The 15,312-nt window shown below is 42.9% G+C and overlaps 1 protein-coding gene across 1 annotated transcript in view; it reads right to left on the bottom strand.

Annotated features, from left to right (window-relative positions):
* pik3cg (phosphatidylinositol-4,5-bisphosphate 3-kinase, catalytic subunit gamma) overlaps positions 1-8,546 on the bottom strand; it is a 35,759-nt gene extending 27,213 nt beyond the window's left edge. Inside the window, exons 1-2 of the mRNA XM_041217274.1 lie at positions 8,376-8,546; positions 2,131-4,158 (exon numbers count right to left, since the gene is read on the bottom strand). Coding sequence (XP_041073208.1) covers positions 2,131-4,146 — 2,016 coding nt within the window. The 5' untranslated portion in view covers positions 4,147-4,158; positions 8,376-8,546. The remainder of the gene's footprint in view (positions 1-2,130; positions 4,159-8,375) is intronic.
* Between the last annotated feature and the right edge of the window lie 6,766 nt (positions 8,547-15,312).

Raw genomic sequence — 15,312 nt, forward strand, 5'->3', positions numbered from 1 at the left:
TAATGCGAACAATCTTGGATTAATCAATGCCTTTCTAAATGACTAACGTATACAGTTTCTCAGAATTTTTTCCACTAATTTGCCCACCACCTAGGTTAGGTTGACTGTCCTATAATTACTCAGTTCATCGCTCCTCCCTTTTTAAACAATGGTACAACATTAGCAGTTCCTCAGCACCATGCCTATAGCCAGAGAGGATTGGGATGGTCAGAACATCTGCTATTTCCTCCCTTGCTTCTCTTAACAACCCTGGGATACATTTCATCCAGGCCTGCCGATATATCCACTTTCAAAGATGCTAAACCCCTTAATATTTCCTCTCTCACTATGTTAATACTATGCAATATTCCTCCTCCTTAACTAAAATGTTTACACCATCCCCCTCTTTTGCGAATAGAGAAGTAAAGTATTCACTGAGAACCCATGCTTACATCTTCCACCTCCACATCAAAGTTATCTTTTTGGTCTCTTATCTGCCTTATTCTTTCTTTAGCTAACCTCTTTCTCATTATTTCATTTTAAAACATCTTTGGGTTTTCCTTTATTCTACTTGCCAATATTTTTTATGCTCTCATTGCTTTCCTAATTTTCTTTTTAATTTGACTCCTACAATTTCTATACTCCTCCAAGCTCCCTGCATTATTGAGCTCTCAGTATCTAATACAAGCTTCCCTTTTTTTCTGTCTTCTCCTTTTCTGTATGCTCCTTGACATCCAGGGGTGGGTGGAATGGGGGGAGGTGGGGCGGCTGGGTTTGGGAGCCCACCAGTTTGCTTTCCAGCAGCGTAATTGTTCTGAACCCGCTCTACCTGCTCCTTGAAAATCCCCTGCTGCTCTGTTACTGATTTAACCTCAATAACTGTTTCCAGTTCGCCTTAACCTAAATTACATCACAGCTTAGTAAAATTGGCTTTTTCCCAATTTGAAACTTTCACACTTGTCTGTCTTTATTCTTTTCCATGACTATGCTAAATCTAACTGAATTATGATTACAGCATGGATACTGGAGTGTGTCAGAGAGTATTATTGTGATGGGATGTGGTATATCCAAGAGTATTACAGTGCAGATTTGAGGAATGTGTTACAGTGGCGATGTGAGGTTTATTGGAGTGTCACGGTGAGTGTGTGAGATATATCAGGGTGTTGTGGTGAGGTATAACGAAGTGTGTGGGGTATATCAGAGTGTTATAATGAGCTGGTTTTGTTTCCTCAATCCAATCTTTCAATTTCCTATGCTCATCTGTTTTATTCTTTACAATTGCTACTCAATGACAGTGTGAGGGCTGCTTGTTTAAGTTAAATCCTCACTTTGGTTAAATAATGAAGCTCATCTTCCAAAATGAGGAAAAAAGACAAAGGAAGATCATTCCATTTGTAATATGTAGAATTACCTAGTGATTGAAACACATGAAACCATTTTAAGTGTCTTTTATTTGGCTTCAACATGATTCAGGCCAACCCGGTGGGCACCGCGGGGACTGGGGTGTTTTGTTGACCCCTTTAATCACATTTTGATTTAAAGTTTGTAAGTTTCCTTTAAACTTTGTTCTTGGTTTTACAGCTGACCTGAATTAGGGGCTGTGCCTGATTTATCCCAATTTTGTTAATTTGGTTTTATTGGTTTTAACTCAAAAGAGTTACATCTTCTTGCTTGGCCTAAATAGCCAAGTGGTTATGGTACTGGGTTTGTAACCCCATGATTCAGGCCAACCCTCAAGGTGCTGGCATTTGCCGGAGTTTCCTAAGTGCCACATTTATTAACCAACCACCATGCATGATAGCTAGTCAGGCGGGGTGGGGGTGGTGGGGGGAGACACTGTTTGATGTAGGTGAGTACCAAAAATGAACCCATTTCCAGATTCATATCCAAGATCTATATACATTTACCTGCAGGGCTCTGGAGAATAATGAGGCAGATGAATCATTGGTTGACATTCCTCTGTTCCTGCCCATAGACACAACAATACAACCTCTCCAGCTGATATCTGCTGACTTAGCACTGACTGGTTGATTGGACCTGGGGTTTTTCTGGTTTTCATGGTTTAGTGCTACACAAATTACTATCTTTATCAGTCAGACCTGTGGACTTACTGCCTCACTGCACCCCATATATAATGGAAAGTTATTTTACCTGGACCAACTGTAAGAGATATTGTAACACCTCATTATTGTCAAATGTCTCCAGCTTTTGAATGGCCAGTGCCCGAACCTGCTCATCTGAAAACCGGCAATCCAGAAGCTGCATTGCAAGTCCCACATCCAAGGGGCTGCTGTTCCAAATGTCCTGTTTGCCTAAAAGTTGATGAGTCTTCAGCACTACCTCCTGTTGTCCCCATTTTACTGAGCTAAGAAACTTGGGGTAGGCCTTAGGCTGTCTCATGCATTCATGTTTGAAATGCCACAATAATTCTTTGTCCTCAGTGCTCAGTGGGTTCAGGGGGTCAGTACTGATGATCTCTTCGAACTGTTTGCGTAACTGACTGTGCATCTCATGGCCTGACCTCTCAACCTCGGGGTCGTGGGTTTGACAGCTTCGTGGAAGAGTAATTGGGTAATTGTACCTGTCCAGCAGGATGCAAATGGCCATGGAGGTCTGCTTGTCAGGATTGGTCGCTGATGTAAGCTTGTCAGCTTCAATAGTGCCTTGTTCTTCCCCTTTATCAGGGATCTTCCACATGTGAAGCACATACTCTCCTTGTCGAAGGAGAGATCGATGGTCGATCACCAACAGGTTGACATAGTACAGCATATGGTTCTTACTCTTGGCATCCCATGTGTTATCATCTTGTGGTTGGGATGCACCCTTCGTACCTTGTGCTGGTGCCTTACCACAGTAAACTTGAAGATTCAGTCGTGCCCCCCTAGATAGATCCTTGACTTTAATATCGAATTCAAGCCAAACATTCCACAGGACTTCTTCAGTAAAGACTTTTGTAGGGGTCCTTTGTTGTGTAAGCACCTGCTGCCCATGCAGTATACTAGCCTCAACAAAGACAGTAAGTTCTGTGTTTCTTGGGAGCACAGGAATATCAATCCCTATAATTTTGACCCTGAACTTTCTGTCACAATCCCAGAGGGATATGGTGAACACTTTGTCATGATCTCTTCCTTCCAGGGTTAATTGTTCATGTGATCCAGTAACCCCCGTACAATCATCCACAGGAGGCCACTCTTCTTTCTGAACTTCATCCAGAGCTGGATCTGGGGGTAGGTCCAGGACAAAATGAATTTCCTCACCGTTCTTCAGGCAGGTTCTTACCCAATGGAAGTCCTTGATTGGGTGGTTACCAACTATGTAATCCTCCCTGCCACAGACCCTAAGAACAAAGTCCTCCTCGTTATGGTTCTCAGAAATTTCCAGGAGGCCCTTTTTGTTGGCCATTTTCTTGAAGAAGTTCTTCAGAATGCTTTGTGGTGTCTCATTGATGGAAACTTTTATAGTCAGACTTGTCGTTCCCCTGTGAATAATTATGAAAATGTTATTACTGCAGATCTTACTCAGCAGAAATTCAGGTAAGGGCTTTGAGATAATCCAAGGGTCCATTGAATACAGTTTTGCATCCCTGGTGGACACCTCATTCAGCTGAGGGGTGATTAGTTTTCGCCGGGTGAACTCCAGCTCATCATCATGGACATTGCTCACATCAGTGACATCGTAGCCAATCAGGTAGTTCAGGTCATTTTGCAACTGCAAGGATTCTTTGGAGGCTCTTGCTTTCTGTACCAGGTGAATCTTTCCATTGCTTTTCTGCAGTGCCTTCCAGTAGTTGATGCAGTCCAACGTTTGAATCACCTGGTGTTTGTCATATATCTCATACCACTGCCCCTTCTTCTGGTACATTAACCTGAACTGGTCTGGGCTAAGCTTCTGATAGAAATCCGGGCAAGCACTGATCCCACCAGCTTTCACCCAAACCTTTGCTTTCAGTTGTTCCACTGTGTAATTCCCAGCCACCTCCAGGGAGACCTTCTCATGGACATTGTTGAGCTTGTTGCGCGTGGGTAAGACAAACTCAATAGTCAGCTGCTCCAGAGAATAGTACTGCATGTTCCTGTTTGTGTTGGCTCGCATCTTCCGCCTTCTCCTCCTGTTTTCCTCTCTCATGACAATGGGAAACTCATCATTGTCATTCTTTGGCTGTTCCATGCCAGGGGTAATCTGTGGAGGAAAAATAGTGCAGAAAAAATTTGTTTATGTGGTACAATACTGAAGAACTGAACCTAGAGTTGCTGATACAGAGCCATCATGCATTCAAATACCAACTCATTGTGCCACAAAACAGCAGCCTCCATTTTGTTTTCTTGTTCAAACTCTTCTTCCTACCCTCTTCAGATGACACTGACTCATGCTGGTTTTTCACTTCCATGGTCAACAGAGTTGCCCAAGAGGCAATATTTCATCATTTAGTGTCAGCTGTGGCCCAGTGAGTAGCACTCTTTGACTCAGAAGCCTGTGGGTTCAAGACCCACCTCAGAGACTTCAATTCATAATCCTGACTAACACTCATGCAGTACTAAGGGCATGCTGTTCTATCAGAGGTTTGAGGCTTTAAACTGAGGCCCTGTCTGTCCTCACAGGGTTGCTAGTTGTGGGATATTGCTTCGCCCGAATGTGCTGCTGTGTTTCCTACATTACATCAGTGGCTCAGGCTGGATCTCTTCATTGTGTGGGGAGTACTGGTGTTGCTGAAATCTTGTTAAAATATGTTTGTCTTGTTTCTGTTAATCTTAGTTCTTAATAAACCTGATTTGTAGCTTTTCACCCGAGATAAGTGGTCTGTCAGAGAGTTATTCGTCAGTTGTAGGGATCAGTCTGGGAGATTCCCAGAACTGCCCTTACTTCTCTGTCATAATTTCACCAGATGTGTGGCAGAAATCTTGTTTGCATATCTAAACCAATTTTGCACTTCTCTCAGTTATGATGGCAGAAAGGGAGCAACTCTGGGGATGGTCCTGGCCCAGGAGTGACAGCAGTGAAGTTCTTCATCACTCCCAGCACATGCTGTAGCAATAAAACAATTTCCAGTGCTTGCACTGTTATTCTAGATTACCCAAGCATAAGGTCACATTTTTCAGTTCATAGGGGCTGAGGCCTAGCCTGCAAAAATTAACATTTACATTTAGAAAAAGTCTCTTTGACGAGCTGGAATTATCATAATTAAGTAGTGCTTCAGTGGGTTATGCCTTCACCTGTGAGGAGATCATGGATTCAAGTCCAGAACCTTGAGCTGCTAATTCAGTGTGGTGCTCTGAGGGAGTGCTGCACTGTCAGAGGTGTGAGACATTACATTGACGCTCTGTCTACCTCTTCAGGTGGATGTAAAAAGTCTGATGGCACAACTTCAAAGGGGACTTCTCCCGGATATCTTGGCAAATATTTATCCCTCAACAGATTATCTGGTTACTCTGATATTACTAGTAGTGGGAGCTTACTTTGCACACTTTGCCTGCCACATATCCTAAAATACAACAGTGACTACAATTCAAAGCATCTAATTTGGGACAGGTTGAGAATGTGAAAGGTGCTATATAAATGCAAGTCTTTCTTTCAGTTATTATGTACTTTATCCACTTGATCTAATGGCCCCAATACTGAAATCCTAGTATTCCCCAGAGAATTAGATCAGCAGTTTATGTTTCTTTGTAATACCCTCAATCTCATTTTTAGCCAGATTATCCAATTTTTCTCAAAACAAAGAATCTATTGACATGTCCAATCTGCAGTAAAAACAAGAAAGTTGCTAGAAATACTCAGCAGGTCTAACAGCATCTGTGGAGAGAGAAACAGTGTTAACATTTCAGGTGGATGACCTTTCACCAGAACTGGTGCAGTTGAATCTATCTCTACTGCACTGTGCACGGGGAAAAGCAGAGAAAGATGGTTCACAGAAAGCTGGTTCAATTTTTACACCCATTTGCTTCAACCTTTCAATCACAACATCAGCTGAATAATTTACATCTGCACTAGCCACAACTTCCACCACCTGATATCTCTGGTTGGTACCTCTTCTTGATCTTCTCTCATTCAATAAGAGGGTGAGTTATGCCATTGATTCTCACCTGAAGCCTCAGGGATTGGCTCTGCTGTGCATCTTTGATTCCTCTCCAGTGAATCATCGTCTCAATGGTAAAGTGCCGGAAATAAGCGCAATAAAATCCAAAGGTTTCAAAAGATTCCAATGTGATCAATGTGCATCAACAAATGTGTCCTTCCCTCTGACTATTGGGGCAATTTGTTTTCAAGGGCTAGAGAACAATCATGCTTTGTTTAATTTGCATGGTGTCTAAATTCATCATACCATCCAACACAGTCATTGCCACAAAGAGATAAATATGCCTTTATTTCCTTTTATTTTCATCTTGATAAATTATGAAAATTTTTCAGTGTCCTTCCCCTCCCTCCCCAGCCCTGTATCTGTTCCGTATGAGGTATGGGAATGTTGCCTTAATCAAAAGGCTTCCGTGCAAGGAAAAGACCCAACTAATTTTCACCAACAAACTTAACAACATTTTCTCTGATCTGACTACATGCAAAATCACCACTGCCAAAACAAACAGCAATGCAAATAAACAGAGTTTTTGTTTCCTTGATGTGGATGGAGTGTGCACTCTCTCCTTGTATACACACATCCCTCTGACATCAGTCCAGAGAGTTAGGCACAAGTTGGCAAGAGATTTATGAATGTCCAAGAGTATGTGGGGTACTGTCGAAGTATAAAACCATATACAGCTACAGCGGCACAGATAATTAGTAAGCTCTTAACTATTTATTCCTCAGGACCATTTGGCTTCCAGTTCCAAAGAAGTCATATTGGACTTGAAACATTAACACTGTTTCTCTCTCCACAGATGCTGACAGACCTGCTGGGTTTTTCCAGTGCTTTCTGCTTTTATTTGGCTTGAAGGTTTGTTTGATTGGAGTAGGGTTGGAAGACTTATAAACTCCAGTAAAAGATTGACCTTCCTGGTTCCATCAGTGAGGAGGGTCAACCAGGACTACTCTAGAGCTGATTAGAAATTACCAAGTTGGCCACAGGAAAAAACAGAACTTAAATTTATATAGCACCTTTCATGAAATCACTGCCTCCCAAAGTAGTTTTTCAGTTAGTTAAGTACTCTTTTTGAAGTGTAGTCACTATTGTAATGTGGGAAGTACAGCAGCCATTTTGCACACAGCAAGATCCCACAAACAGCAATGTGATAATGTCCAGATACTCTATTTTATGAATGGTAGCTCAGGCCAGAACACCAGGGAAGATTGCAGTTGGATCTTTGATGCCCACCTGAAAAGGTAAACGGGCTTTGGTTTAACATCTCACTCGAAAGATATTTCCTTCAACAGTGCAGCACTCCCTCTGTATGGCAATGCAGCATCAGCCTAGATGATGCTTTCAAGTCTGTGAGTGGGATTGAACTCACAACTTTGTGACTGAGGCACAAGAATGCAACCAGCTGAGCCACAACTGACACCTTAAGATTGACTCTCATGGTTCACAGAAACACTGACTTGGTCCAAGTTCCTCCCTCCCCACCCAGCATCATTTTGAAGTGAGATTCTGCTAAATCCCTTCAGGGTGATAAAGTGTGACCTTTGCATCGAGGTCTTGGGAGGGCTGCTCTCACATTACAGCAAGATCCAGTGCCCTTCGGGGACTTAAAGCAGAAGGGGAGAACAGAAAGAATTCCACTGTTGTGTGAAAGGGTTCTGTGGGCCAGAAGTGGAACTTGGGAACTGCCAGACAAGGTTTGGCATTATTCCCAAGAATGTTGGGCTAGCTCTAATTTTTTGAGAATGTTTTCAGAATGTGACCACTCCATATTTATTGACAATGAGTTGTCCAGAAAAGTGATCCACCCACCTCCTCACCTTCACCTTGAACAACTGCGATCCATGCTGGTGATGGTGATCTCCCAATAGTGTAAGACAGGAAATTCCAGGATTTTGACCCTGCCTTATTTGTTTCTATACAGGGAGAGGAGAAAGCTGATGGGGAAGAGTCATCCTCATTTGCTTTCATTCATGCAGTAAGAACCGGTTCCAAAACAGCACTAGTAAAGGCCTTGGAGCAAGTTCCTCTCCCCTCCTCCAGCCCAGTTAGGTGCTAGGAAACTGAAAGAGGGGTATAGTTAATTTGAATTACATTCTCATACACCCTGGACACTTTGAGCCCACTTCTTTCTACCTCATTTGATGAGAATACTTACACTTATTGGTGCACCTAGTTTATCAGCAGCAGATTACTTCAGCAATGCCCAGCAGGAGCTGGGTGACAAAAAAAAATACAGCGAAGCCACTCCTCAACTTCCCCATTTTGAAGCTTCTTTTCTGTTCGAGATTGGAGGAAATGGGCCACAACCAGAACAAATTCAACTTACCTCCGTGTCATGAGTCTGCGATTACACAGATTCCATTTGCTTGACAATGCTGTGGCTCAAGTGTAGTCAGCCTGGGCATGTTGCCCTGATCCTTTGTGCATGGTTAAGCAGTGTTTGCACTTTTTGTGTTGTCTCGGTGATCACCATGTATAAGCATAAACGGAGAGGAAGTGCTGTATGAGGACTCAGGAAATGAAAGCAAACCACAGTGATTCTCAAGATGTTTACTCATTCAGAAACACCAGCATTGCGTAAATGGAAACGTAGGAACTGCTAGATGATAAAAAGCCAAGGAGCGCCTAATTTGCTTTCTATCACCCTTTTTAAAAAAAATTATCCTAGGGATGTGAGCATTGCTAGCAAGGCCAGCATTTGTTGCCCATCCCTAATTGACTTTAAGCAGCTGGTGGTGAGCCACCTTCCTGAACCACTGCAGTACGTGGTGTCAGTACCATTGTGCCATTGGGAAAGAAATTCCCAGATTTCATGTGGCCTGGAGGGGAACTTGCAGTTGGTGGTGTTCCAAGGCGTCTTCTGCCCTTGTTTTTCTAGGCAGTAGAAGTTTGGAAGGTGATGCTAAAGGAAACTTGGCAAGTTGCTACACTGCATCTTGAAGATGGTACACACTCCTGCCACTGTGCGGTGATGATGGAGGGAGTGAATGTTTCAGTTGCTGGATGGGGTTACTTTGTCTTGGATAGTGTTGATCGACCCGAGTATTGTTGGTCGTTGCATGATACAATGATAGTAATCAATCTCAATCCATTATTTCTACAAAAGACCCAGACATGACTGTTCCTCTTGCTTTAAATAAGGAGAGTTGTTTTTTAAATGATGTTGCTTTTCATTGGAGGTGTCAATCCTGGCTCAGTTGGCATTCAGTTGGCATTCTCACATCGGACTCCTTCTGACTCAGAAGGTTGTGCGTTCAAGTCCCACACAAGAGATTTGAGCACAAGTCTAGGCTGACACGCCAATGCAGTACTGAGGTAGTGTTGCATGGTCAGGATCGTAGAATCATTACAGGCATTCAGCCCATTGTGTACGTGCTGGCTCTCCTAAGGAGCAATTCAGGTACTGCCACTCCCCCACCCTCTTCCTACATATTTCTCCTTTTCAGATACTTAGAAAATGTAGAAACATTTACGGCACAGGAAGAGCCCACTCAGCCCACAATGTCTGTGCCGGCTGAAAAACGAGCCACCAGCCTAATCCCATTTTCCAGCACGTGGTCCGTAACCCGTAACCTTGGTCAGTGCGTATTCAGAAACCTTTTAAATGAGTTGAGGGTTTCTGCCTCTGCCACTCTTTCAGGCAGTGAGATCCAGACCCCACAACCCTCTGGTGACAAGATTCTTCCTCATCTCCCCTTTAATCCTTCTACCAATCACTTTAAATCTATGCCCCCTAGTCACTGACCTCTCTGCTAAGGAAACAGGTCCTTCTCATCCACTCTATCCAGGCCCCTCACAACCTTGTACAGTTCAATCAAATCTCCCCTCAGCCTCCTCTGTTCCAAAGAAAACAACCCCAGCCAATAGCTGCAATTTTCTAGTCCCAGCAACATCTTAGTAAATCTCCTTTGTACCCCCTCCAATGCAATTAGATCCTTTCCGTAATGAGGTGACCAGAACTGCACTAAGTACTCAAGCTGTGGCCTAACTAGTGTTATATAGTTCCAGCTCTTATATTCTATGCCTCAGCTAATAAAGGAAAGTATCTTGCTACCTTCAGGGATCCGTGGATGTGCACTCGAAGATCCCTCACTTCCTCTATACCTCTCTGTATCCTCCCATTTATTGTGTATTCCTTTGCCTTGTTTGACAAATGCATCACCTCATACTTCTCTGGGTTGAATTCCATTTGCCACTTTTCTGCCCACCTGACCAGTCCATTGATACCAGTCCAATTTTTGTGTTATCTGTAAAGTTCTTGATCATGCCTGCTACATTTAAATTCAAAAGCAGGGGACCTAGTACTGAGCTGTGCGGAACCCCATTGGAAACAGTCTTCCAGTCGCAAAAAACACCTGTCAGCCACTTAATATTTCCTCTCTCCCTATATTTATCACATCCAATATTTCACATTCCTCCTCCTTAACTACAATGTTTGCATCGTCATCCCTTTTTGTGAAGACAGACTTAAAATATTCATTAAGAATCATTCCCACATCTTCTGCCTCTACATATAGGTTACCTTTCCCTTAGTTAACCACTTACTCTTAATGTATTGGTAAAACATCTTTGGGTTCACCTTGGTTTTGCTTGGCAATATTCTTTCATGCCCTCTCCTTGCTTTCCCAGTTCCTTTTTAATTTCACCCCTGTACTATCTATACTCCTCTTGGCTTTCTGTAGAATTGAGTTCTCAGCATTTGACACAATCTTTCTTTTCTGCCTTATCTTACCTTGTAAGCTCCTTGACATCCGGGGGGCTTGAGATTTGGCCAACCCACCCTTATTCTTTGTGGGAATATGTTTACTCTGAATGACTTGAATCTCCCCTTTGAATGCCTCCCACTGCTCTGACACTGATTTACTTTCAAGTAGCCGTTTCCAGTCCACTTTTGCTAAATCACTCCTCAGCAGAGTAAAATTGGCCTCACCTCAATTTAGAACTTTAACTTTTGTTCTACCTTTGTCCTTTTCCATAAGTATGTTAAAACTAACTGAGTTATGATAACTAGCACCAAAATGTACTCCCACTGCCACTCCTTCCGCCTGCACAGCTTCATTTCCTAAAACTAAGTCCAAGACCACACTCTCTTATTGGACTTGCTACATACAGACCAAAAACATTCTCCTGAATACACTTCAAAAATTCGGTTCCCTCCATTTCTTTCACACTAAAACTATCCCAGTTAATATTGGAGTAGTTAAATTCCCTATTACTGCCCTACTGTTTTTGCACTTCATTCTCCCTCTGTTTGGGGATCTAAAGTATGCATTCAGAAGTGTAACTGTCCCTTTTTTATTCCTTAGTCAATCTATATAGCCTCATCTGATGATCCTTCTAACATGTCATCCCTCCTCTCAGCTGTAATTGTTTCTTTGACCAAAATTACCACCTTTTATCCCCCTATGTTTTCTGAAAACCCTATAACCAGGAATGTTGAGCTCCCATTCCGGTCCTTTTTTAAGCCATGTTTCTGTAATAGCTATGATATCAAACTGCCCCATTTCTATCTGGGCCCTCAGCTGGTCTGCTTTATTTGCTATACTCCTTACATTGAAGTGTAACCTTTGGGCACTGCCAAACTCCTTTCTTTATTTTCTAACCTTTGCTTCCTCTGCTTTCCAAACTCATTCACTAATTTTCTGCCATCTATTTCCATCTGATTTTGTCCCATCCAAATTCATCCTTGGGTTCTCATACCCTGCCAAACTAGTTTAAACACTGCCCAACAGCACTGTGCAAGGATATTTGTCCTGGCCTTGAGGTAAAAACTGTCTGGCTGATACAGGTCCCACCTCTCCCACAACAGCTCCCAGTGCCCCAGGAATCTAAAGGTCTCCCTCCTGCACCATCTCTCCAGCTACACATTCATCTGTTCTAACCTCCTATTTCAATGCTCACTGGCACACGACACTGGGAGTAATCCAGAGATTTTGAGGTCCTGCTTTTTAATGTCTTTCCCAATTCCTAAACTCTGCCTGCAGCACCCCATCCTTTTTTCTACCTATGTCATTGGTACCAATGCAGACCACGGCTTCTGGCTGTTCACCCTCCCCCTCTAGAATGTCCTGCAGCCACTCATTGACAACCCTGTCACCAGGGAAGCAACATACCAACCTGGATTCTTGTCTGCGGCCACAAAAACACCTGTCTGCTCTGCTAACTATAGAATGATTTATCACTATTGCTCTTCCAGTCCTCCTTGTACCCTCTTGTCCAGCTGAGCCACCCATGGTGCCATGAACAAAAGCAAAATACTGTGCATGCTGGAAATCTGAAATAAGAACAAAAAATGCTGGAAAAACTCAGCAGGTCCGACAGCATCTGTGGAAAGAGAAACAGAGTTAACGTTTTGAGTCTGTATGACTCTTATGGAGCCCTTGATTTAGCTCTGGCTGCACTCCCCAGTTGAACAATCACTCTCATCAGCATTCAGAACAGAATACAGGTTAGAAAGTGGGATGCACTTGGGGGGCTCCTGCTCTAAGTACCTATTTCTTTTTGACTATCTGGTGGTCACCCATTCCCTGACTCCCTGTATACCCTTAAGCTATGGGGTGACCCCATCCATAAACGTGTATCCATGTGGCTTTCAATCTCACAGATGCACCACAGTGACACCAGCTGCTGCTCAAGTTCTGAAACCTGGAGCTCAAACTGCTTCACCTGACAACACTTCCTACACAAATGGTTATCCAGGACACGGGAAGTGTCCTGATGTTCCCACATAGCACAGGATGTGCACTCTCGAGGTTCAAGCAACCCGCTATATCTCTATTAATAAATTTGCTATGACTAATAAATTGTAATATTGCGAATAAACCTTTATGAACACTAATAAACCTTACTATCAATAAACCTTACCAATAGCAATGAACATGACTAATACTTAGTACATCTTACTAGTAATAAATCCTACTTTATAAAACAAGTTGACTCACCGGTTTTATGCCCTGGTTTAGATCATAAATAATCACCAGCCAATCACCTACCTGCTTTCCTGTAATGTCATGCCTCAATTTTTCTTTCCCAATTGACTAGGAACTACCTAGCCCCACTGCCCTCGCTGTTTCTCATCTCTCGAACTGAGCTCTCACCTTCCCTCTCTGCTCTTTGTGGTCCCACTTATTCTTACCATCTTTTCAGTAAGACACTAAATTGCCCTCTCAGATGCACATAAAAGATTCTATGGCATTATTTCAAAGCAGAGAAGTTATCCCTGGTGTCCTGGCCAATATTTATCCCTTAACCACTAAAACATATTTGATCATTATTTTGTTGCAGTTTTCAGGAGCTTGCTGTGTGCAAATTAGTTGTATTGTTTCCGATATTACGACCAGGGCTACACTCAAAAAAGTATTGGCTGTGAAGTGCTTTGGGATGTCATGAAAGGCAAATACTTCCTATCTTTCTTTGCTCAGTCAGAATTATTCAGCAGTCCTTTGAATGAGGCATTTATCTGAACTGCCATCAGGTGGCACCAAAGACATGCAGGGAGTCCTCCCAGTGCCATGGACAACACTCCTCCCTCAGCCAACGCCACTACCAAAACAGATTAATTGCTCATTCATTTTATTGCAGAATCTTTCAGTGTGTAAAAATGGTTGCCATACTCACCCACATAAGCCACTGGACTTAAAAGGTATTCATTGTCTATTAGGTACTTCAAGGTATTTGTGTGTGCTTTGATTTTTTTAATATATAAACTCAAGTTTATTTTAATAAACTTCGTCCTTTTGTTTATACGTGTGGGGACTGTATTATAAAGCAGCCATTGGAAATACTGGCAGAATATTTAAGAACAGAAAGCATGAAGTGAGTAAAGGCATATTGAGCCTCTTTGATGGAAAATGTGTAAGTCGCAGAAAATGTGTAAGAATTTTCAGTGAGTAATTATGGTTTGAAAGTACCAGAAATTTTACCTGCTCTTTCCTAGTAAATCACTGTAGATGTCACTGAAGTTTTTAAAAATTTATAGAATGTGCTACGCCAGCATTTATTGCCCATCCCTAATTGCCCTTGAGAAGGTGGTGGTGAGCTGCCTTCTTGAACCACTGCAGTCCATATGGTGTAGGTACACCCACAGTGCTGTTAGAGAAGGAGTTCCAGGATTTTGACCCAGCGACAGTGAAGGAACAGCGATATATCTCCAAGTGAGGATGATGAGTGACTTGGAGGGAAACTTCCAGGTGGTGGCGTTCCCATGGATCTGCTGCCCTTGTCCTTCTAGATGCTAGTGGTTGTGGATTTTGGAAGGTGCTGTTGAAGGAGCCTTGGTGAGTTCCTGCAGTGCATTTTGTAGATGGTACACATTGCTAGCATTGTGCATTGGTAGTGGAGGGAGTGAATGTTTGTGGATAGGGAAACTAATCGAGCTAAAGACCGATAAGTCACCAGGACCTGATGGGTTGCATCCCAGGATATTAAAGGAAATAGTTGTAGAGATGGTGGATGCACTGGTAGTAATCTTCCAAGGATCCTTAGATTCTGGAAAAGTCCCAGAGGGTTGGAAAACTGCCAATGTAACACCCTTATTAAAAAAGGGAGGGAGACAAAAAATAGGTAACTATAGGCCAGTTGGCTTAACATCTGTCATTCGGAAAATGTTAGAATCTGTTATAAAGGATGTAATAGCAGAGCATTTAGATATGCATAGTATAATCAAGCAGAGTCAGCATGGCTTCATAGAACCATAGAACCACAGAGAAGTTACAGCACAGAAGGAGGCCATTTGGCCCATCTTGTCCATGCCAGCCCAAGGACACCCAGGTGCCCTTTCTAATCCCACCTTCCTGCACCCGGCCCACAGCCCTGCAGCTTACAGCTCTTTAGGTGCAGATCCAGGTACTTTTTAAAAGAGTTTAGAGTTTCTGCCTCTACCACCAACTTGGGCAGTGAATTCCAGACACCCACTACCCTCTGCGTAAAAAAGTTCTTCCTCATGTCCCCCCTACACCTTCTGCCACTTATCTTGAATCTATATCCCCTGGTTCTAGAATTCTCCATCGAGGGAAACAATCTTATCCTGTCCACTCTATCTATTCCCCTCATAATTTTGTACACCTCAATCAAGTCACCTCTCAACCTTCTTTGTTCTAAGGAAAATAACCCCAACCTATCCAATCTCTCCTCGTAGCTACACTTTCCTAACCCTGGCAACATTCTTGTAAACCTCCTCTGCACTCTCTCCAGAGCTATTATGTCCTTCCTGTAATGTGGCGACCAGAACACACAATACTCCAGTTGTGGCCTCACCAGTGTTT

The sequence above is a fragment of the Carcharodon carcharias genome, chromosome 22 (assembly GCF_017639515.1).
Source record: "Carcharodon carcharias isolate sCarCar2 chromosome 22, sCarCar2.pri, whole genome shotgun sequence".
In the NCBI taxonomy this organism is placed as follows: domain Eukaryota; kingdom Metazoa; phylum Chordata; class Chondrichthyes; order Lamniformes; family Lamnidae; genus Carcharodon; species Carcharodon carcharias.